This window comes from Dasypus novemcinctus, chromosome X (genome assembly GCF_030445035.2).
Source record: "Dasypus novemcinctus isolate mDasNov1 chromosome X, mDasNov1.1.hap2, whole genome shotgun sequence".
Classification (NCBI taxonomy): domain Eukaryota; kingdom Metazoa; phylum Chordata; class Mammalia; order Cingulata; family Dasypodidae; genus Dasypus; species Dasypus novemcinctus.
In genome coordinates this window covers 71,485,186-71,508,823 of record NC_080704.1, presented here as the reverse complement: position 1 = coordinate 71,508,823, position 23,638 = coordinate 71,485,186, and the positions used below count along the sequence as shown (strand labels likewise).

The 23,638-nt window shown below is 43.2% G+C and overlaps 1 protein-coding gene across 5 annotated transcripts in view; it reads right to left on the bottom strand.

Annotated features, from left to right (window-relative positions):
- Nucleotides 1–6,601: 6,601 nt before the first annotated feature.
- Nucleotides 6,602–23,638, bottom strand: part of MSN (moesin) — a 289,177-nt gene continuing 272,140 nt past the window's right edge. For all 5 annotated transcript variants that reach the window (XM_058291745.2, XM_071213170.1, XM_058291746.1 and 2 more), the window contains 10 exons: nucleotides 22,011–22,285; nucleotides 20,555–20,638; nucleotides 19,665–19,811; nucleotides 18,583–18,679; nucleotides 15,636–15,799; nucleotides 11,977–12,107; nucleotides 11,562–11,722; nucleotides 10,187–10,279; nucleotides 9,622–9,846; nucleotides 6,602–8,791 (listed from right to left, as the gene is read on the bottom strand). In XM_058291745.2, coding sequence (XP_058147728.1) covers nucleotides 8,627–8,791; nucleotides 9,622–9,846; nucleotides 10,187–10,279; nucleotides 11,562–11,722; nucleotides 11,977–12,107; nucleotides 15,636–15,799; nucleotides 18,583–18,679; nucleotides 19,665–19,811; nucleotides 20,555–20,638; nucleotides 22,011–22,285 — 1,542 coding nt within the window. In that variant the 3' untranslated portion in view covers nucleotides 6,602–8,626. The remainder of the gene's footprint in view (nucleotides 8,792–9,621; nucleotides 9,847–10,186; nucleotides 10,280–11,561; nucleotides 11,723–11,976; nucleotides 12,108–15,635; nucleotides 15,800–18,582; nucleotides 18,680–19,664; nucleotides 19,812–20,554; nucleotides 20,639–22,010; nucleotides 22,286–23,638) is intronic.

The window sequence follows — 23,638 nt, the reverse complement described above, 5'->3', positions numbered from 1 at the left end:
GTGAAGCCATCTTGCCCAAGTCCTTTCTTATTTGGGAGTTTTTAAAGACTGATTCTGTCTCTTTAATTTTGGTTGGTTTGATGAGATCATCAGTATCTCCTTTCATCAATGTCGGCACCACAGTGTTTCTAGGAATTTGACCATTTCCTCTAAATTGTCCCTCTTGTTTGCAAATAGTTTTTAAAGTATCCTTTTATGATTACTCTTTTTTAAAGGTTTATTATTTTATTTCTTTCTTTTTTTAATATTCTTCTCTTCTTAATTTTCTTTTAAATGTTACATTTAAAAAAAACATGAGGTCCCCATATACTCCCACCACCCACGCCACCCCTGCCACATCAACAAACTCTTCCATCTTTGTGGTACATCCACTGCACCCGGCTAATAAATTCTAGAGAACCACTGAAGCACATGGACAGTGGTCCACATTGTAGTCCACACACACCAGTCCACCCAGTGGGCCACGACAGGACACATAATGTCCAGCATCCATCCCTGCAGCACCACTTAGGACAACTCCAAATCCTGAAGATGCCCCAACACCATATCACTTCTTCCCTCTCCCGACCATCAGCAGCCACCATGGCCACTCTATCCACATCACTACTACAATTTATTCCCTTACTAATCACAGTAGTTCCCCAATAGAACACCAGTAAGTCCACTCTAATCCATACTCTATTCCTCCATCTTGTGGACACTGGGATGGTTATGTCCAGTCTGCCTCTACATCAGGAGGGGGTTTAGATTCCACATGGATGATGGATGCAATTCTCCTGCTTGCAGCTGTCGGCACTCTTGGGCTCCCTGGTGTGGTGGTTGACCCTCTTCACATCCCTGTCAGCTGGCCAGGGTAAGTCCAAAAAACCAGAGGGTAGGAGCTGCAAGTGTGCTGAGGCCCAGGGCCTGCCCACCACATGGACAGTTTAGAGATTCAGGTCTCCTGAGTATACACCAACCCAAATGCCAACCACAGGTCTGGAAAAAGTAACATAAAAGGCATGTGTAGAAAGATCATAACTGAGTCCAACTCCATCCTACGCAGGAACACTAACTCCAAAGTAGTGCCAACTGACATAGCCCTGAATTCCAGAGCCATCTGCCTTGACCATAGAACCTCTGGGTTGCTGCAGCCCTCAGGAGAACCAGCACCTGGGTTTCTATCTACTTTGGCTGTCTCTGGTACCCTGCTGAGGCATGCATAAGCATCACCCCCAGATGACCTCCTGACTCTTTTTTGGAGACACTTAGTCAGATATACTCACTTGTCCTTTCAATTTCCCCCTTTATATCCAAAGTCAAAAAGCAGTTTTTAACACCTGATATTACATGTAAGCTGAGATACTCTGACAGTCTGAGTTAACCTCTTTGTTCATGGTCTTTTTGTAGTTACAACATCAGCTGGTGCTTGGTAGTAATCCCTTGGTGCCAGGGAGGATCATCCCTTAGAGTCATGTCCCACACTGGGGGGAAGGCAATGCATCTATATGCTGAGTTTGGATTAGAGAGTGGCCACATTTGAGCAACATGGGGACTCTCAGGAGGTAACTCTTAGGCAACCCAGAGCTATAGGCCTAGTACATATTTCAGGCACACAGGCTCATAATCGGAGCCATCAGTATCAAGGGCTCATCGTTGGACCACCCATCTTTATTGGTCTTTTCCATTGCACTTGGGGGATTGTTGTTGTTCCACTGGGGAATGTGATAGAGCTCCCCTGGTCAGGAATTCAGCACTTTCCCACCTGTCGTTTCCAACTGAAACTACTATGAAAATATCCAAACTTTTATATGTACCCTATATACATGCCCTGGAGAACTCCCTCCCAACCGTGTGCCACCCACCAATGACACTTCACACAAGTGCTCCTCCCCCACCATAGTTGAACCTCTCTGTAGTCCAAAACTTCTTCAAAAAGGAAGTTCAATATATTGCCAGGTTCCTTTAATAGAAAAATGGAATATAGTGATGGGTTTAAAGGTTAGATATAGAATACATAGAAATTTGGAAAAATTAAATAAAGGAAAAATAAATTGGGGTATCAAAGAAATGAAAAAATGAAAAAGTTTTGTTTTTGACATTTTGCCTTTCATCACTGCTACAGTTGTTGCCCTGTATGTACAGTGGCAAGGCAATTCCTTCCATTTCTTCCTCAGTGACTATCTCCTTTCTTTCTTTTTTTATTTCCTGATTATTAAGTTTCTCTTGATATAAGTTTTAGGTCACAGTAATTCACATATACAATATATGGTACTCCCACATACCCAGCATCAAACCCTTTGCCCCTTCCCCAACAGTGATCTTTTTACATGTTCATATTATATTTGCTGCAGCTTATGTACAGCTATTGAAACGATAGCTTGCAAACATGGTTCCATTTGGTTTTACAGTATGGTTTATATTTTAGAGCATACAATTTTCTAAATTTTTAGTTATGTTTTATATTATGGTTTACATTTTAACCTATAGACTTTTATACATTTTTGGTGTAATGTAACATGACCTATATGCATCATGGCATGATCTTGTGGAACACTTCCATTGCCCCACAGTTACCCTGATTCCATGTATTCAACACCTCTTTCCCTCTCCCCTCAGGGCCCACCATAACAAGCAATCTTCATTACTTGAGGGACCATATTCAGAGATACTTGCAGAAACGTTGAGGGCTTGACATACCCGACTGCCCTAATCCATTGGGAGCCACCGAATCTCTCAAGAGATACAATTCCCGCTGTTTGAGTCACTAGGCCTCCTCTAACATTGCCCCAGAAAGCTGCATGTGGAAGCCCAGTCTTCCCATATATTCTTCATTGACACTGTGAAGAAAGTGTTCATTATCACACAACATGGATGAAAGTCCTAGTTCCCCACTTGTCCTTCTCAGACACCTCCAGGCAAGTGGGAAAGAGGTTTGAGCACCTTGTTCCAGCCTGGCAAGTGTGGAAGTCTAGGTTTGCCATTCATCTTTTGCTAGCATAGGTATGGGGGGGGGGCTGCAGTCTGTTTGTGTGTGTATGTGTGTGTGTGGTGTTTGGCTAGAAGAGAACAGTTTTTGTCTAAAAGTTTTCTGTCTTGTTAGGCTTCTCCTTTCCTAGCTCTTTGGCTAGAGAAAGCAAAAAGGCTTCTGTTGAGGGTTTTTTATTTTGTCTGTACCTATTGGCATTTCCAGATTGCTAGTTTCTTCAGTCCAAATCTGTGATATATAAATCAAAAAGAAAACCCAGAAAACTCATTGTCATATTGTTCTTCAGGTCACTGAGGTTGTAAGGGATCTAGAAACCCTTTCCCTCACCAAGGCATAAAAAAGTTGAAACAATCATTAGAAAAGGGGTCTAAGGCCCTGTGATGCTTAAGCTAATGTGTCAATTGGCCAGGTAATTGTGCCCAGTTGTTTAGTCAAGCAAGCACTGGGCTAATTGTAATACAAGAACATTTATGGGCTTTAGTCATCAGTGAGTTGATTGCATATATTGCTGATTACCATCAGCAATGAGTGACATTTTATCCAATCAGTTGGATGCCTTAAAAAGTACCACCCAGGTAGTGGTACTCCTGAGGGCTACGAAGACATCCAGATCCTATGGTCATGGCAGATGGCTCTGGAGTTCAGTGCCTTGCCAGTGGGTCTTACTTTGGAATTTGGGGTTGTAACTACTTTGACTGTCTCTGAGATCCTGCTGAGACATGCATAAGCATGACCCCTCTGATTGACCTCCCAACTCATTTTGAAGTCTCTTAGCCCTATAAACTTATTTGATGATGGTTCTTGATGAGTTCCCAGGAGACATTGGCTGTCCAAAGTCTAGCTGGAAAATTCTCTCTGAATGCTGAAATCACTTCCCCTTTTTAAGGCATTCAACTGATTGGATAAAACATCACTCATTTGCTCATGGTAATCAGCCAATGGTGCAGTAAACTCACTGATGACTAAAGCCCATAAAGTTCTTGTATTACAGTTAGCCCAGTGCTTGCTTGACTAACAACTGGGCACAATTGACACATTAACCTAAGCATCACAGGGCCTCCTCTTCTGCTAATGATTGCTTCAACGTTTTTTGTTGCCTTGGTGAGGGAAGGGGCTTCTAGATCCCCTACAACCTCAACCAGAGGACATCTGCTTTTGTATGCCATTGTGATGGTTAGACTATTGTGTCAAATCGACCAGGTAATTGTACCCAGCTGTTTAGTCAAGCAAGCACTGGGCTAACTGAAATTTATGGACTTTAGTCACCATTGACTTTACTGCAGTAGTAAAACATAGATAGTTGATTACAATTACATCAGTCAAGGAGATTGCCATCAGCAATGAGTGATGCTTTATCCAATCAGTTGAATGCCTTAAAAGGGGAAGTGATTCCAACATTGAGAATTTCCCAGCTTATCTTTGGACAGCCAATGTCTCCCAGAACTTGTCAAGAACCTTCATTGAATTTTCACTGGAGCCCCTGGTTGCAGCCTGCCTGTGGGACCTGGACTTGTGCATCCCCACTGTCATGTGAGAGATTCTTATAGAATCACATACTATTGACAAATATCTCTTGTTGATTCTGTTTCCCTAGAGAACCCTGACTAATACAGCCATCTATATTGGGCTGAATATATGTTTTGTAAAACCACCTGGGGAGCATATATAGCTCAGTGGTTGAGTGCCTGCTTCCCATGTATGAGGTCCTGGATTCAATCTCTGGTACAACGCAAAAAAAAAAGGCAAAATAAAGAAAAAAAAACCTCCATGTGATTCTTATGTGAAGACCAGTTTGGAGCTGTTGTATGGTTTTAAGGCTGGAAGAACACCTTATAATTTACAATTCCTTGCAAGTATTCACTCACCAAGAAACCAAGAAAGGAGCTAGTAATTAAGAGTGGTAGATCCAAGTTAGCTTGAAAGGCTTATCTGGGCCTCAGTTTCCTCATCTGTAAATTGGGGATAACCATATTTAGGATAATCAACATGTTTTACAAACCATAAAATACTGCCCAACAGCCTACATACATACATACATACATACATACATGTACACTCACCATCCTCACCTCACACTCCACTCCCCACCACCTTTTTTTTTTTTCCTGAAATAAAATGTCTCCATAGAAATACACAAAACATTTTGGTGGTGATGGGAGAGGGCAGACTTGAGTGTTCCGGGGGAGATTGACTTTGTTCTCACCCATTGCTTTGTACATTAGATATTTTACAGCATACGAACGTCTCTTACAAAATCCTTGGTACAATTTAAATAAGAAGAAAAGCAGTAGATACAGCATGCACCCATTTTTGTAACCATATTTTGTCACCATACCTTAATAATAGCTACCATTTTGGGGCCTTCACTTTGCACAACAACTATGCCAAGTGCTTTTTTTTTTTTTTTTAGTACTCATCATTTCGTAGATAAGAAAAGGGAGGTGTTTTGCCCTTGGCCACACAGGGCTGATACCGGATACTGCACCTTTACCCTTACCGCACCGTCCCTACAGTTTTGCCAGGAAGACACGTTAGTCAGCTGTACATCCTGAACAACTTCTCACCTCCTTCAGGAAGGAAATGTTTCCAACAACGCCTTGCTCCTCTTACTCCGAATCCCTGGGTGACCCTGTCAACCTGCCTAGCGACAATGCTTCGTGAGCGCCAACCTCACTGTGCCACCAGAGAGAGCGGGATGTAAAGCACAGATGGTACATCACGGGTCTTATGAGGCGGAACCAGTCCTGGAGAGAGAAGGCACCCGGTCACCGGCTTTACTTGGGAGCCCAAGTTCCAGTCCCGGCTCCCACCGAACGGACCGCGAACCCTCAGATGGTATCTTTCCCTTCCCTGGACCTCGGTGTCTCCATCTGTAAAGGCCAGGCGCTGGAGGATGCCAATTGGCTCGGCTCTGCCCTTCAGAGGTTCCAGGCCTAGGAAGCCAGCCTGGCGCTGCACCGGGAAAGGCCTAAGGGACCCACCCACGAGGACCTCAGCCCGGCCGTTTCTCGCACAAGCACTTCAGGACCCCTGGACCACTTGCGGGTGATGCGGGGCGAAGGAAGGAAGCCGGCGGGGCCTTCTCGTAAAGACAATGAGCCTCTGGAACTGAGCTCCCGCTGCTAAACGACGCTCGTGCCCCCACTACCTTTTGCAACAGGGCCCAAGGTAGTTTCTCTGACCTATATTGGCACTGCCATAAGTAAAGGTAGTAGGAGGAAGGACAAGACTGGAAGCCTTTCTGACAGAGAGGCAAGAGGAAGCATTAACACCCCAGGAGGAGTCCGGAGATACAAACCATCCCTCACAAGCAGCCCCTAGACCCCAATGCCGAGCAAGCCCAGAAAAATCACTTGGCCAATGAGGGGCCCAAACACACAGTGGAAAAGACAGTCTGGAGAAGTGAAAAGGGCATAAGCTATTAAGTTAGACAGGTCTGTGACCTTAGGCAGTTAATCCAATTTTTGGAGTCTATTCCTTCCTATATAAAATGCAGATAATCAGATACACCCAAAAGGACTGAAGGGAGGATGAAATGAGATCAGGGAGAGGAAAGTGGTCTATAAAATGGAAAATTATGGCGAAGTATGTCACATTCACCCATCCATATCATAAAGAAAGATCAAGTCACAGTGGAAATCTTCCTGAACTTTATTGGCCCTGAAATACAACATGGGTTGAGCATTAACCCCTCCAAAAACAATTTTTAACCCGCCCCCCAATACACACAAAAAATGTGAATACAAAATCTAACCTTTGTCCCCAGCCTCCTTGGGGGTGAGATACTGCTCTTAAGATAGAGAGGTTGCCCTACAAACTCCAGGTTTGAATTTAGCCAGTACAGGGCATATCACCAAGAGAATGTCAATATAATTCACAGCAATGCACATAAGACTCCCCAAGTCAGGCATGGAGGGAAGGTGGGAGAGAGCAAGGCCAGTGAGATCTGGGCAAGGGGACCTGCATGGAGGGACAGGACAGCCCCTTGGAGACTGAACCCTGGGGAGAATGCAGACAGGAACAGATAAACCAAATACCAAATACTTAAAAATGGCTTGTATGACCTATAGTGACAGGGGACATCACTAATACTGAAAGCTTCTTACATTAATATTTCTGGCAAAATATCCTTTTATAATGCAGTATATACTCCCCAAGTGTGGGGGTGGTAAGGAAATGAGGCAAAAATGATCCTGCCCAAAGACTAGTATATTCTAATGGTGCATTAGCAAGAAAGGTAGAAATCAGTATTTTGTTAGATACCACTGTAATATATAATACTGGTAGAAAGAAAAAGAGCACACATGAGACTAGAAAAGAGGAGATGCTCCTGGGTTGGGAGCCAGGGTTGAAGGGTGTGGAAGGAAAGGACCAGGGCAGGGCCCATAGCTGCTCTCTGGTTTGTAGCTCCAAAACACAGCACAGCTGGTGGCAAGATCTGGGTTGGAAGTTTGTCAAACAGAGGCATGGCCCAGTTACCACCTTGTAGGGGGGTGATTGGAAGGAGCTATTCGGCACCTGAGGGGGTTGAACAAACTGTAGGATCAGGACTTCTCTTACCACACTCAGCTTCCTTCCACCTACCTGCCAACCAAGCCAACTAGTATCAAGTTCTAGGGCTCATCATACCAAAGCCTGAAAGGCACTGAAGCAGAAGCTATGGTCCAAGTAGCTCTGATGGAAGAATTGGCCTGGGGAAAACTGGGGAAAATACTGAAGCCAGGTGTGAACATTTCCTTCCATTTGGCAAGAGCCTTGGATGTAACTGGCTAGGTTTATGGGTACCCATGCCTACTGTTCAAATTGGAGGGGCTTGGGGATTGGAGGAGAGGGACAGATTCCAAGAAGGAAAGAGCCAACCAAGGGTCCAGTAATAACAAGTTATAATAATGAGTAAGGATTACCTCTGCCCATGGAGCTCACTTGAGACAGGCCTGGGCTTCACAAGGCACTGAGACAGGGTCTTCTACCCAGTCTTGCCTGGAAAGAAAGGCCAAAGGCCTTCTGGGATGTTAAGGAAGCCTCATGAAGGCACCATCTCCCTCACCTAAGCAAATCCCTGAATTTAGGGTCGAGGTTTATTGGGATGAGTTTGTAACAGGCCCATTGTGGGAGGTAGAAGCAGGAATGACTAAACATCTCTTTACCCTTCAATCATTATAAAGCCTAAATAGCTCTAGGTCAGTCGATACCCTAGAACAGATAGCCAGGGTCCCATCTCCTTCCTTCAACCCTGTGATACTGTAACTTCTCAAGTCACAGCACTCTAAAGAGCAAGGCAGTGGTAGGGCAGGGGAAGGGGTCTTAGCTTCAACTTGCCCACACTTGACTCCCTCAGGACAACAGTAAGTGTGTGGATGTTTGTCAAATCAAGTGGAAGTGACTGTATGCTGGGGAAGTGGTCTCTCCTAGCATACCAGATTAAAGGAGACAAAGAGGGGAAAGGGGTCCCTTGGCACCACAGTAGAACATTACTCTGCCCAGGGAAGTTGGTGAGGGCTGAAGGGCTAGGATTGGTCCCATGGCTGCATTGAAGGCTTGGCATGACTCCAGGATTGCTCTAGTTAGTGGCTCCAGCACAGAGTGAGTTAGGCAAGGGTATATAGGGTATGGGGGAAAGGAAGAAGGGAGGAGGGGTCCCTAGAGGCTGAGTGCCCATTACATGGATTCAAACTCATCAATGCGCTGCTTGGTGTTGCCCTGACGGATCTGGCGCAGGGTCTTATATTTGTCTCGACCCAGCCGCATATTCTCAGCATGGATCATGTCATTGGCAGTCTTCTTGGACTCATCACGGGCATTCGCCAGCTCTGAAGTGAGGGCCTGTGAAGGGGTAGGATATGGAGGTCAGTGGCTTCCTCTAATTTTACGTCTCCTTATTTGATTAAATTTCTCTCTCTCTTCCCTCCCCATCTGTCTCTCTCTCTCTTTCACATATAGAGAGCAATTTCCAGCCCTGTTAGTAGGGCAAGAATTTTAAAAACACACACATGCAGGAGAGTATAAACTACAGTGTAAACTATAATCATTGCTTAGTGGCAATGCTCCAAGATGTGTTCATCAATTGTGATAAATGTACCACACGAATGACGGATGTTGCTGTGTGGGAAAATGTGGGAGGGCTAGGGAGCAGAGCATATGGGAATCCCCTATATTCTCTGTGTAACACTTATGTAATCTAAGTTCCTTCTTAAAAATAAAAATAAAAAGTATATTTTAAAAAAACTGGAAAAGAGAAAAAAAAGAAAGTCATCATATCAACAGTTTTCCCTGAAAAAAAATTATTATATGAAAAATATTTATATACACTCAAATATAGGTGACCACTTTACAATGGATATGCCTGGAGAGTAGAACAATGTAAACAAATTCAGGTAGGAATGGCATCAGCTAGATATTTTCTGAAATTAAGAGTTGAATGGAGTGGTGGTGGAAGTGGGATGAACAGGTACTAACAAGGAAAGAAGTGGTTCAGGGCCTGATTAATAAGCAAGGGGTGCTTGACCTTAAATCTCTCACTTAAGAAATGCTCAGGCTCCCATAGGGTTCTGGACAGGCTTCTCTAACCATTCCTCTGTGATGACTGAGAGAAGGTCATAGGCCATTAAGTCAAAGCATATGGGATCCTTGACTCTTTGGCCCTGCCGGCATACCTTCAGGTGCTTCTGCACACGCTCATTCTTCTCCGCTTCAGTGGTACGTTCCTCCTCACTACGATCTTTGGCCATAGCATCAGCCTGCAGGTCAGCACTGGCCTCTGCCCCATTCTCATCTTGCTCATCCTGCTCATTCTCTGCAGGTTCTGCCACGTGAGTTGTACTCATGGCAGTCTGCAGCTCAGCACGAGTCTTCTCCAAGTCCTCCTGTACCATCTGGGCCTGTCCAGTGACAAAGGAAGAGAATGACTAGTGGTCAGTTCAGACTAACTTGTAGCATCCTTTGATTGCCTAGAACAGCCCAGCAGGATGCAGGCATCAGGCAGGACAAGTCACTTCATTTGCCTGATCCTATTTTCTCAGCTGTTAAACAGGAGCAATTGTACCAAATTCCCAATGGTACTGGGGAAGTATTTGAGAAAGCCTTGAGCTCCTTTTCCTATGATGCTCACAGTCAGGTAAGGACTGAAGTGGGGTAGCCCAAACCTAAGGAATCTAAAGAGCTAGAACCTATGCATGTGGTACCCCTTCTGACAATGCTTTGATCTGGACACTGTCTTACCTTCTGCTGCCACTCCACAGCCTCACTTTCCTTCTTCTGTCGGGCCATTTCCAGCTGGGAGATCCGAGCTGTCAGCTCTGCCATTTCCAAGGCCTATGGATGAATTGGAAAAATGTGAGAACTGGGATTTCTGGACCTCAGGCCAAGGCATCTTCAACCCCAGCTCCCCTGTGGAACCAATAGGGAACATGCTGCTCCAATTATTTGCTGCCTTGGAGGCTCTTTTTATCAGACCACTCCACTCCAGATCCATGTTCCCCACCTTTAAAGTCCTAACACAATCCTCATTTCCCCTAGGAAACCCTGTGGACCACTCCTATCCTCACATCTATACTACACCCTATTACCTCCAAACTACTTCCTTATATGCCATAACTCCCCATCTATCCTGTAGGGCCTCCTAAAGACAGACAATATGCCACCTCTATCTTTTCCTCATATCTCTCTCTCTGAATATTTTCCAGTAGGTAGTTGGGGCCTCAGTAAAACTTTGGGATCCTTGGATCACTGCCTGAGGAAACAGATCCTTTCCTGCCATTTTACAATATTCAAGGCTCCACTAAGACTCTCGTTGGGACAAGTACAGGAAAAACAAACAAGTATCACTAGATCTAAGCAAGGAAAAAAAGCATACACATACCCTCATATTTTGAGCAAAAGTCCTGAGAGATGCTTTCCCTTGAGAGTTAAGGCTTAGTTCTCTCCACCCCCACCCCAAACAGTTTAGGTGAAGAACATACGTCAAGGGATTGGGGCCAGAGGGTCTTAGCTCCTGAGTTGCAGAGCCCCTGGAGACTGATGGAAGAATGCATGTCCACCCTCCCTCCCCTGAAAAATGCATAGACACACAGTTAGGGAACAAACCCTCCAAAGGGAGGTAGAAATGGGGTTTAGTCCTTACTCAGCCATAATTGTGTATGCTTTGGAAAGTCTCTTAACCTCCCTGAGCCACAATTTCCCCAACTGGGCATATCATTCTCCATCTCACTTCATAAGTTTATTTGGAGGTGGAAATAAGTAAGTAAGGAAAAGGGGAAAATTGCTAGCATAGCTCTTAATATAGTAGTTACTCAATTAAGTGTGAATCCCTTTATTCTTTCCTCCCTCTATTTCCTTTGCCAGGTCATCGGCTTAGGACCTCTAAGGGAAGAGAAAGTAAAATAAAATTAAGGATTAGGGAGGACTGTTTGCAAACATTTCTGGGCCACACTAGAGAATTCTTAGCTTGCATCTGAATGAGCTATTTGCCAAAGCCTGCGGAATGTGAAACCCTGGTAGAAAGAGTCAGTCCTGCAGGTACAGGTAGCTATAAATAGGCAGGCAGACAGGGGAGAAAACTCAGACCCCCCAGTCCCAGCTCATTCTGCAGCTTTACCAGCTGCTCCTGGGTCTTCTTTTGATCCCTGGAGGCCTGCAGGAGGGCCTCCTTGGCCTCTTCAGCTTCTTGACGCTCCTTGGCCAACTTTTCAGCCTCACTCTGGGCACGCTTCCGCTCCTGCTCAAGTTCGAGGGCCTTGCGGGTCTGTTCTTCCAATTCTGGACACAGAAGGAGAGGAGAGATGGTGAAGAGCACAGGGATGAAAGGACATCTAGCTTCCTTCCTGTAAATGCTCCATCCAGGGTACAGCTGACAGAAGGCTCTAAGCACTCTACCTGTTACCTTATTCCTCATCTATTCTGTGACCACACCTAGAGTACACGGCCTGAGTCAGCAGCTCAAGCAGAGAGCCCTCAGCTCACAGAATCAAGCTCTGGGGAAACCCAGTCACCAAAGTGTCCCCAAACTTCACCTTGCTGAGCCTTCTTAGTCTGTTCTTCGATCTGCTTCAGCTTCTCCATCAGTTCTTCCTTCTCTCGTTCAATCTTTTCCTTCTCCTTTTCTGCCATCTCACGCTTCTTTTTCTCATTTTCCAGCAGAGCACTAAGGAAGGAGAAGAAAGGGATGAAACAGAACAGCAGGGCTGCATGGAAGTCTTGGGATTCCAAAGGCTCCCTGGCCCTGGACCCTCAGCCCCTACACTTCTACACACACAGGGCTTGTGAACTTGGACAACTTTCCCTTGCCTCCACATTCTCACTGGTCTCATAGCCCCACATAGGTCAGTATGCTCAGGGTACTGTCAGTTTGCTCCAGAATCAAGAGAACCAAACTAGAATCCCAGCTCTGTCACTAACCCACTGGGTACTCTTAGTTCTGTTCCTTTTTTACTCTTGCCCTTAGTTCCCCTTCTATAAAATGGTCTAAGAAGTCCTGTCCTGTTTACTTTGTGCAGTTATAGTGAGACAAGTTTTGACTCTGTGCTGGAATGCTGTGCTTCATGTTTGGTGATTTCTGTGGCTGGGGCATGACTCCACAAGCCTAATTCTTCAAGTCCTCTGAAGCCCAGCTCTAAGCTCCTTCTTCCCAAAATTTGTTGCAAATCTGGGATATCTGCTTTTTCTTACCCCAGAATCTCTTCCGGGGGGGCTTTCTTATCCCCCTTGGCTATAAGTCTTCTCCCTCTGAGCCTCAAAATAGTCGGCCCATTCCTCTCCCCATCCTTTTTCCTTGTTATTGTTCTCCATATCACTTCCCACAATTTCAGATACTACATAATCTACTTATTTAGTATGTTTGTCTCTTCCCACTAAAATGTTAACTATTTGGGAACAGGGATTTTGTTTTTTTCGCTGCTCAATAAATTTTACTGAGTAAATAAATGACACAATATTTGTAGCTTGAATAGTTATGTATGTACCATTTTTTCCTCTCTCTCTCCTACTAGAATACAAGGTTCTAGACAGCAAATTTCCTGCCAGATCTAGCTTTATAAACTGCTCCTCAAGCTAGGCAATTTTTTTCTGAATAAATGTGAACTGATGTATAACCTCTTTTACATGGTATCATTTTCTGGCCTATTAGATTAGATGCCTATTGACCTCTTTCTAACCAAGTACATACTAGAGCAGTGCCCCTCAAACCTTGATGTGCATAAGAATCATCTGGGATCTTATAATGTAGGTTCTGATTCAGTAGGTTCTGGGGTAGGGCCTCAGATCCTGGCTTTCTAACAAGCTCCCAAGTTGATGCTAATGATACTGGCCCTCAGCTTATACTTTGAGTAGCAAGGGACTACAGTGCCAGGACACAGAAGCTTCTTAGGAGGAATTCTGGTGGCTTTGTCCAAACATTAAACTCCTGTCCTGGGAAGTCCTTCTATGTTCTCAGTTGGAAGGGCAAGACTCTCTCAAGAACATAGGCAGTGCCTAATAAAAGAAAACAAACCAAAATGTCAAGCTGTCAATATTATTCATGTAATTATGGACCTTATTCAACAAAAATTGAAACTTAGTGGTTACCATAGGTTCAGAAAGGAGGGGGAGGGAAGAAGAGAAAAGATGGAACATATATTTTTAGGGCATTGGAATTGTTCTGCATGATCTTGCAATGACAGATATAAGCCATTTTAAATTTTGTCAAAACCTATAAAAGTATACAGTACAAAATGTAAACCATAATGTAAATCATTAACCATGGTTAGTAGCAATGCTTCAATATTTGTATATCAATTGTAACATATGTACCATATACATTTAAAATGTTGTTAATAGGAGCGAGTGGGAGAGGGGGTGGGGTTTGTGTATATGGGAATCACTTATATTTTCTATGTGACTTTTCTGTAACCTAAAGCTTCTTTGAAATAAAGCAAAAAAACAAAAAAAAAAAAAACAAAAAAAACAAGACACTGGGAGGGAACATATGGAAGAAACCATCACTGTACTTAAGATAACAGATCTTACAGTGATAAAAGACACACTGAAAGAATTTCAATTTTTTTTATTTTTTATTTTTGTATTTTATTTCTTTTTATTATTATTTTTATTTGTTTATTTCTTTTTGCTTTTGATCTTTGAAGGGTCACAACTGTGGCAGGGGAGGATCACTGGTGCATGGTTTCAGTGATAAGGGATGTGTGGGGAGGGGTACACCTGGAGCAAGCCTCTATGGCACACAAATATGTTCAAGTGGTTATGTGGCATTGTCTCAGTGGGTGGAGACCCACACAATAACCAAAAGAATACTGAATTCCCATCTTGGGAAGTCCTGCTACATCCTCTTATGGAGTGGCAAGAATCCTCTGAATACATGGGCAATGCCTAGCAAAGAAGGACAGACCATTATGCCAGGCCCTTGATATTGAAGGTTGTTCTTATGAGCTTTGTTCTTGTGAAATTGAAACTTAGCTTAGTATTATATATTGCCTAAGAGTTATCTCCTGAAAGCTTTCTTGATGCTCAAATGTGGCCTCTCTCCAAGCCAAACTCAACATTCAAACACACTACCTTCCTCCTGGCATGGGACATCACTGCAGGGAGGAACCTCCCTGGTACCAAGGGATTATTACCAAGCACCAACTAGCAATGCATTTGAAAAAAGATCTTAACCAAAAGGGGCAAATATTAAATACAAATAAGTTTTTATGGCTAGAGAATTCAAAGTGAGTTGGGAAGTCATTCCAGAGGTTATACTTATGAACATTTAAGCAGGATCTCCTTGATTGTCACAGTAAACAGTGCCTCAAACAGTGGGGCTCCTGAGGGCTCTAGAGACATCTAGACACTATAGGCAGGGGCAGACAATCTCAGAAATTTGGCAACCTGTCAGTGGGCCTTACTTTGGAATATATGAGCACTAGTGTAACAGAGTTAGACTCATTTATAATTTCCCTACACAGGGCTATTCTGCCCCTTTTATTTGAACAAAAAATTAGCACTATGCTCCTTAAATATATATCTTAAATCTTTGGTCTGTTCACATGCCAGTTGAGCTCTGAATCTCAGCAGAGTTGCAACACCTAATTTCCAGTTCACTGGACTCGCCCGGGACAACTAACAGAAGGATGATGATGGACAATACCCATCTTAAAAAAGAGTATCTATATCTGCAAGCAAGACAGTTCCATCCATCTGCCCCATGGAATCTAAGGCCCCTCTCAGTCAGAAACATAGTGGGCATTACCTTCCCAAATCATCAAGATTGAAGAATGAACAAAAAAAAGTGGGGGAAGAAAACAACTATAGACTAAAGTAGCTTAGTATTATTCTAGCAATGGAAGAATTTGTACATTGATATAAAGGCAGTGGCCACCAGAGGTTCTGAGGGGAGGGAGAGGGGAGAATAGGTTAACACGGGGCCATATTTGAGACATTAGAATTGTCCTGCATGACATTGCAGTGATAGATACAAGTCATTACACATTTTGTCAAAACCTAGTCTCCTGATGTCTGCTTTCCAGGAAAAGGGATGCCTTGAGACTTCATGGGGGCCAGGCTAGGGAATGGTCATCCCTGAGCAGCTCTCTTTCTCTTAATCCTAGGATGGCTTCATGTTCTGTCTTAGCAGGCTTGGCATCTTTGAGAAGCTTCTCTGACCTGGCCCTAAGTCTCTTTCCGGCTACGGAGTACCTACCGCTCCATCTGCTTCTGGTGTTTCTCCTCCCGTGCCTGTGCCTTCATCTGTTGCACCTCAATGGTGTCAGGCTTGCGGCGGCGCATGTATAGCTCATGGTTCCCCATGCACAGAGCCAAGATCCGTTTGTTAATACGCAGCCGGGGTGCGTAGAAGACAAAGTCCTGGTGGGAACCCAGCAACCAGAAAGAGTTTGGAAGGATAGGTGAAAATGACTTTCCACCTTCTAAAAAACTAAATCTACAAGCACTGGAAATCTTATTTCATCCAATTCCCTTGTGTTACAGATGGGAAGACTAGAGATCAGAGAGGTAAAGTAATTTGTCTAGGGTCAGAAGACAGGTTAGTGGCAGAGACAGGACCTAAACCCAGCTTTTTTGACTCTGAAACCAGTGCTTTTTCCACCAAACCACAATTTCTTTCAACTTTTGCTTATGAAAAGCATCTTAAAATACCCTCAGTCCAGTTGAAGGATCACAGCTGGCTTTCTCTAATTAGGGATCCTGCTGAGACGCAGGGCCTTCACCTAGAAGCCCAGTAATCCTTGCACAACATTCTGGAAAGGTACAGTGTGGGTTGCTGGATTGTCTTTGTAGTAACTTAGCACCAGCCCCTTCAATCCTTTTTGGGACAACACATATATAAATACATAAACCTCCTGAACATTGATCGCTCTGGTTATTGTTGTTTTTGTTTTGTTTTTTAAATAAGCCCTTAATTTCAGCTGGCTTTGTTACTTACCTTTTTCTGATGAGTTGAGCACAGCAGCAATAAAAAGAAACATAAGAAAATCCAGTGAGTTTGCATTTGTTACTACAAATACCACTGGACCAAGGTCAAAAACCCATAAGCTTCTGGGTTAACTACCACCTCCCTCTGCCACTGAACCCAAATTTTTACTGTCTACATAGCTTGGGGTAAGGTAGAAGGAGCACAGGTTCTAGAGGTCAAATGATCTAGGTTTTAATACCAGCTGTACCATTTATAGTTGAGTGATCTTGGGCAAATACTTCCACCTCTCTGGGCCTGTTTCATCAGATATAAAGGAGGTGAAGATGGTCAACCACCACACCAGGGAACCGAGAGTGTCTACAAACTGCAAGCAGGAGAATCACATACATCAGCCATGTGGGATATAAGCCCCCTCTCGATTTAGCGGTAGAGTGGACATTGCCATCCCAGGGTCCAAAGGATGGAGGAATAAAATATGGATTAGAGTGGACTTACTGGTATTCTGCTATAGAACTATTGTGACTCTAGCAATGGAAGAAATTGTATTATTGATGTGGAGACAGCGGCCATGGGAGTTGTTGAGGGCAGGGAGAGGGAAGAAGAGGTGTGATGTGGGGACATTTTTGGGACTTTGAGCTGTCCTGAATAATATTGCAGGGACAGATGCCGGACATTATATATCCCATTGAATGGACTAGGGGAGAGTGTAAACTCCAGTGTAAACTATAATCCATGCTGTGTAGCAGTGCTCCAAAATATATTCACCAAATGCGACAAATGTGCCACAATGATGAAAGAAGTAGTTGATGTGGGAGGAGTGGGGTGGAGTATGGAGTATATGGGAACTTCTTATATTTTTAATGTAACATTTTTTGTGATCTATGTATCTTTTAAAAAAAGACAATTACATAAAAATTTAAAAATTAAAAAAAATAAATATGCTACTACCTACCTGGCAATGTCACTGGGAATTAAAGGAAATAACATATGTTAAGTGCCTAGCAGGGGAAGTTCAGAAACCTCAGAGCTGGAGAAGAGTGGATGCGCCCTTAATAAAGGGTCAGGCTCAGCCTGGCCACTGGCCCTTGTTGTAAATGAGGTATGTAACAGTAGTAGACTCTCATCTAAGTTTTCTATCCCACCCATAGTCACCAGCTTTCCTGTCTTGTGAGTCATAGGCAACTAAGTGAGTGAGAAGTGTAGCAAGCATGTTAGAGGAATAACTGGACCCAAAGCACTTTCCTATTCTTGGGTTGCTCTGAGAAGAAATCTGAAAGGGCATCAGTGAAATTATACCAAAAAGCAAGCTTGGAGGATCATCTTTAGATTTGAACTAGCTCTGTGTTTTCTCCATGGTTAACAATAAATCAGGTACATGAACATTTACCACTTTCTAGGACCCAGGGACTTGTAAAGATGAAATGCATTATCTGTTTCCACCCAGACTCAGGGCAGCAGTAGGCAATGGCTAAGAGGAAGCACTTAAGACTGCCTGTGGTCCTGTCCTTGTCCATTCTTCTCTTGAGACACAAGTAACAGGGCAGTAGCAGACACAGGATTCCTCCTGTCCATTTCGTGGCATGGACACTGACATCCATCCTCATGGATAAAATTCTTTCTTTTTTTAAAAGATACATAGGTCACAAAAAAATGTTACATTAAAAATATAAGAGGCTCCCACATACCCCACACCCACCCACACTCTTCTCCCACATCAACACCCTCTTTCATCATTGTGGCACATTCATTGCATTTGGTGAATACATTTTGGAGCACTACTGCACCGCATGGATTATAATTTACATTGTAGTTTACACTCTCCCCCAGTCCATTCAGTGGGTTATGGCAGGATACATAATGTCCTGCATCTGTCCCTGCAATATCTTTTAGGACATCTCCAAGTCCCGAAAATGCCCCCATATCTCATCTCTACTTCCCTCTCCCTGCCCTCAGCAACTACCTTGGCCACTTTCTCCAGATCAATACTACAGTTTCTTCCATTACTAGCCACAATAGTTCTATAGTAGAGTATCAGTAAGTTCACTCTAATCCATATTTTATGACTCCATCCTGTGGACCCTGGGCTCCTTTTGTTCCTCCTGCTTCCATCCACAAAAAGAAAGCCATAAAAAAGGAGAGAAAAATACAACCATGATCTGAGCATGATCTAGGCGTTAGCAAGTATCTGTCTTGGCCAGAGGAAGGGGTCACTTACCGGGGCTTTTTTATCAATGGGCTTGATGACAAATTTCTTGTCATTGAAAGAGATGTTCCTGATTTCACTCCAGGGGAAGCCTATCTTGGGAGTCAATCTGTAGAAATGGAGACCAAGAACATCATGGCAAGGGCAAACTAGGACATAGTTAGGGTTGGTACCTCACCCTCTCTCCCCTCAAACTTTTCCCTCAACTGAGGGGGTAAGTTAATTGCCAGCTTATGCTACCAAGTCAGCTGCCAGCATTGAGGGTGCAGTTCCCAATACTACCACAACCAACACAACATCCCTTGCCCCAATCGCTGAGGTTTGTTTTGTAATATTTTTGGTTGAGACATACAGCTTGTAACATCCCCTATTTAACTGTAACTCTTTTACAAAGGCTATAAAAGTTGGGGGGAAGGTAAACAGCAAGCTCCAAGATTCAAGAGATACATGCAACAAACTAATCTATGATCTCCATTCTCACCAAAGACAGACAAAAAAAAAAAATAAGCAAGTGAGATAAGGCTGCAGTGAGAAGAATTAAAAAGTCAAAGTCACTTAATCATCACCTCAGACTTTGGATTACTTACAAATCCTGACAATGTGGGTTCTAGACCAGCAATGTCCAATAGAATAATGTGAGCCACATATGTAATTTTAATTTCTAGAAGCCTCACTAAAATAAATCAAAAGAAAAAGGTGGACTTAATTATAATAATAGTTTATTTAAACCCAGTATATAAAAAACACCTTCATTTCAGCATATAATCAATACTTTAAAAAATATTAATGAGATATTTCACATTCTGCTTTTCACATAAGTCTTCAAAATCTGGTGCATATTTTATACTTACAGCACATCTTAATTCAGACTTGTCACATTTCAAGTGCTCAACAGCCACATGTGGCTGGTGGCTACCATATTGGACAGAGTGAGTCTAGTCAGTGCAGGATTTGGAGGCATGAGGGGTATTGTGCAATCACCTGGGCTGGCCTGATCTAGGTAGAGAAAGAACTGAGGTGGACCCCAGGAGACAGAGTGGTGAGGATGAGCCTTAGGTACCAGAGTGGCGCAAATAGACTAAGAGATGCTATACCTATCATTCTGCTCATAGATGTTGAGACCCAGGGCATCCACTCCAAGCCACAGCTCTGAGCCTTTCTTGTTCTTGATGCTGAAGTAGTTTACACCATACATCTCCAAATCCTGGGCAATCTTTAGATACTCCAGAACAGCATCCTCCCTAAAGGACACAGAGTAGAAGTTCACAGAGGGAAACCTAGGAATCCGACCCAGGAAAAAGAAAGTCTGCCTAATCTGCACTTTCGATAAGGACATTGCCATCAAGGGTGGGAAAGGGGATGGAAGGTGATCAGATGATGGGGAACAGAGCATAATATGACTTTTGCTAATCAAAACCTGCTGACAGGAGTCTAAGGTCTGGGGCTCCCAAGAGGAATGAAGGTGGGCTGATCCTTGCTGGACTCTGGTAGGTTAGCTGCCATATAAACAATTTTCTTCTTCCTGTTCATTGCCACAGCCTCTTATACAGGCATGTTCTTTCCTTGCTGATCACAGATAGGGTGGTGATGACAAATAATAAGATTTGTTCTGCAACTAGACAACCAAAAAATGACTTGTCATGTTTATAGAGCTCCATTCCCCATTTCCTACTTTGGAAGGCCTTGGTACCCAGCAATTATGATGAGCCTGAGGTCCTCTCATTTCTTTATGGCCAAAACTGTTTGGGCTACCAGTTTCTGTCATTCACAAAAACAAAACAAAAACAAAAAAGGTCTTATAATGGTCCTGATTATCTTTCCAATCTTTAATTTCCCTCATTAATTGCACAAGTGCTAGCATCATTCTTGTCCTCCTTTCTCCAACATTCTCCAGCATCCTTAGGTATATGCATTTTCTCACCAAAACCAACTCTCATTCTCCTTTCAAGGGCAATGGAGCCCACAGCTGCTAGGATGGGTTTACCTGAGCATACCCCGGTGTTCTTCATGCCACACCTGGATGCGTTCCTCCCACTGGTCCTTGTTGAGTTTGTGTTGCTCCAGGACCCTGGAAAGACAATGGGTGGTAAGTAGTTTAAGGCACAAAGCCCATGTGTGTATGTGGAGGGTTGCAGGTGGGGTGGTGAAGCCCACTTAGCGAAGACATTGATGCAAATAAGATATGCAGTCACCCCTCTAAAGTCACACTGGAAACAGACTGAAATTATAGCATGAAGGTATTGAATTAGACATAAGAAACTGCTTGAGAGGTAAGAGATAACAGAATAGGTAACGAATGAAGGCAATGGGAACCCCTTCCTTTGACCTTTAACCAGAAAATCTAATAATGTCCTGTGGTCCTCAAGCAAAGCAGTAATGTTTGAAGAGTCTGTAATGACCTGGGGGACTAATGGGTCTCACAGAGCCATGCACATTCTCTCCAAGATATTCTTGGGATTACCAATTTTTGTTTGTGAGAATATTGTTCAGAGATGGAAAGAATGTCTATGGCTACATAATGGAAATAAATCCAAATGGCTTTGTGAGAAGGCAACAAGCCAAACCTCCCATATCTACTAGATTGTGAACAAGACTTGCTTTAAATGTACCATATCAGACGTCACAGCAATGAACCAGGTAGAGTTTCTGGGCATAACCACTATCCTTAATACCTTCAGATGGTCTGTGCATACACCACGGTCCTAGTGGGACTGGAGCTCCCAGAATAAGGCAGAGCTTTTCCTTCCAATCCAAAAGCCTATAAAAACGGCCTTTGGATACAGTAGGGAAAACCCAGGGTTAAAAATCAATCAGATCTGGCTCTGCCTCAAATGAGCTGTGGGATCTCAGGCAAGTCAGTCTGAGCACCTCTGGACCCCTATTTCCTTAGCCAGGAAATATGGATAATGCCTGCCTTATTTATTTCATTTTATGTCTTTTCATGAAACTAAATAAAAAATAATGAATGTTTGAGAGACTTGAAATTTGAAGTTCACAAAAGCAGAAAGTTCCGTAAACTGGTTATTAATATTAAAAGGCTATTTGAGACACTCATGTTTCTAGCTTGTGTATTTCTCTCTCTCCCCTGTCAACCTCTGATATAAAAAGTTTGAATTAGTGAAAAGGATTGAGAAAGACTGAGAAAACTGAACCAGGGAAAAGGGAAAAACCATCAGTCTATCTCTGGTTCTCTAAACAAACATCTTTCTCCATGGTAATGAAGTTTTCTATAAAAAAAGCTTTTTATTTTGAAAGCCAGAGAAACAACAAGAGAGTACGATGCCATATGCGAATATGACTTTCTGAGCAGCATTAACATGGGCCTCAGGCAGATTCCAGTAGAGAGGAGCAGATGTGGCAGCCACTGTGTTTAGGGATTGGCCAGTCACGGACTGCAGCCCTCATTGGCCAGAGTAAAGACAGCCAAGGCACTACCTTACCTCTGTGGCAGCAACTTGTCCCCTGCCAGGTAGCCAGACTTGTGAACCTCCTTATTGAAGTCACCATACTTGGACTGGACAGCATAGGAGGCCAGTAGCACAGCAGTCTCAGGTGGGCAGTAAATATCATCATTGAGAATGCCCTCCTTTACTTGCAGGAAGAACAAGCGCTGAGTGATGTCCTGAATCAATTCCTCAGATACATCCTCAGGGTAAAACTTGGCCCGGAACTTGAAGAGCAGAGTGCTTTCTTTCCGTACATCCTGGGCTGTCACCTGGGAGCAGCAAGGGATTATGGGGTCTTGAAAATCAAGCTATGGAGCAGGGAACTGAGAGTAGGATTAGGAGAAGATACTGAAAGATCATCAATTTGGTAATCCCAGAGAGCTGGGTGGCAGTCCTAATAATTCAAGCAGGGGACAAATTACTTTCACTGGGGACTCAATTTCATGTCTGTAATCACTTCCCAATGGGAATTTCTTCCTGAAATTATCTAACAACTACTGATGTTCATAAGCCCTTAAGCTACTAATATCTTACAATATATCCAATTGCCTCCAAATTCTGAGGGTAGGCTTCAGAAAATTTCTTTTAGGGCTCCCCCCAACTCCATAAATTGGCAAAGACTAGGATGTATGACTGAGTTGGCTATGAATTGGCTAGGCAAGAGTATAAACTAACTTGTCTTTTAAAGCCTGAAATTGGTTCCTAACATCTCCACATTTGTCCAGCAAAAGTCTCCACCCCTTGGGAAAGCAAGAGTCTACCAGCAGAAGGTGGGATAAGCACCCCCTAGACATAATCAGGGAAATAAGCCATAGGTCAATATGGAGACCTCCAAGGACAAAGCCAGACAGTCTGAGGATATTCCATCTGAGATGGATGACTGCCAGGTTCCAGCAAAGGTGTTATTTGGGGTAGAGAGCCTGAATGGACATCTACTCAAAATATCCCATTTGGGAAGAGATTGCCTTCTCATTGCATGTACAGGATAACACTTATTACAGTGATGAAAGGCAAAACATCAAAAAAAATTTATAATATTTTTCATTTTTTCATACCCCATATAGCAGTTTGATATAATTGATAAACGCCCAAAAGAAATATTGGATTATGCTTGTAATCTGATCTGTAACTGGACATGATTGACTTATGATTAGGGATAAAAGGCATGGCAAAGAACAGAGTTAGGGGCTTTTAATATTAAAGTTTTGATGTTGGAGTTTGATACTGACGACTAAAGATGGAATTCCTGGAAGTAAGCTCACAGAGGAAAGAGAAGAAAACCCCAGGAAGGAAGGAAACTTGAACTCAGAGAAAAGCAAGCCCCAGGAACATAGGAGCCCAGGAAGCCTGAACCCTTGCAGACGTCAGCATCCACCTTGCTCCAAATAGACTTTGGTGAGGGAAGTAACTTATGCTTTATGGCCTGGTATCTGTTAAGCTCCTACCCCAAATAAATATCCTTTATAAAAATTAAACAATTTCTGGTATTTTGCATCAGCACCCCTTTGGCTGACTAATACACTCCAATTTTTTTTACTTTATTTTAATTTTTCTAAAGTATTCTGTATTTTATTCCTAATGTTTAAACCTTTCATTACCATTTAATTTTCCTATTATTGAAT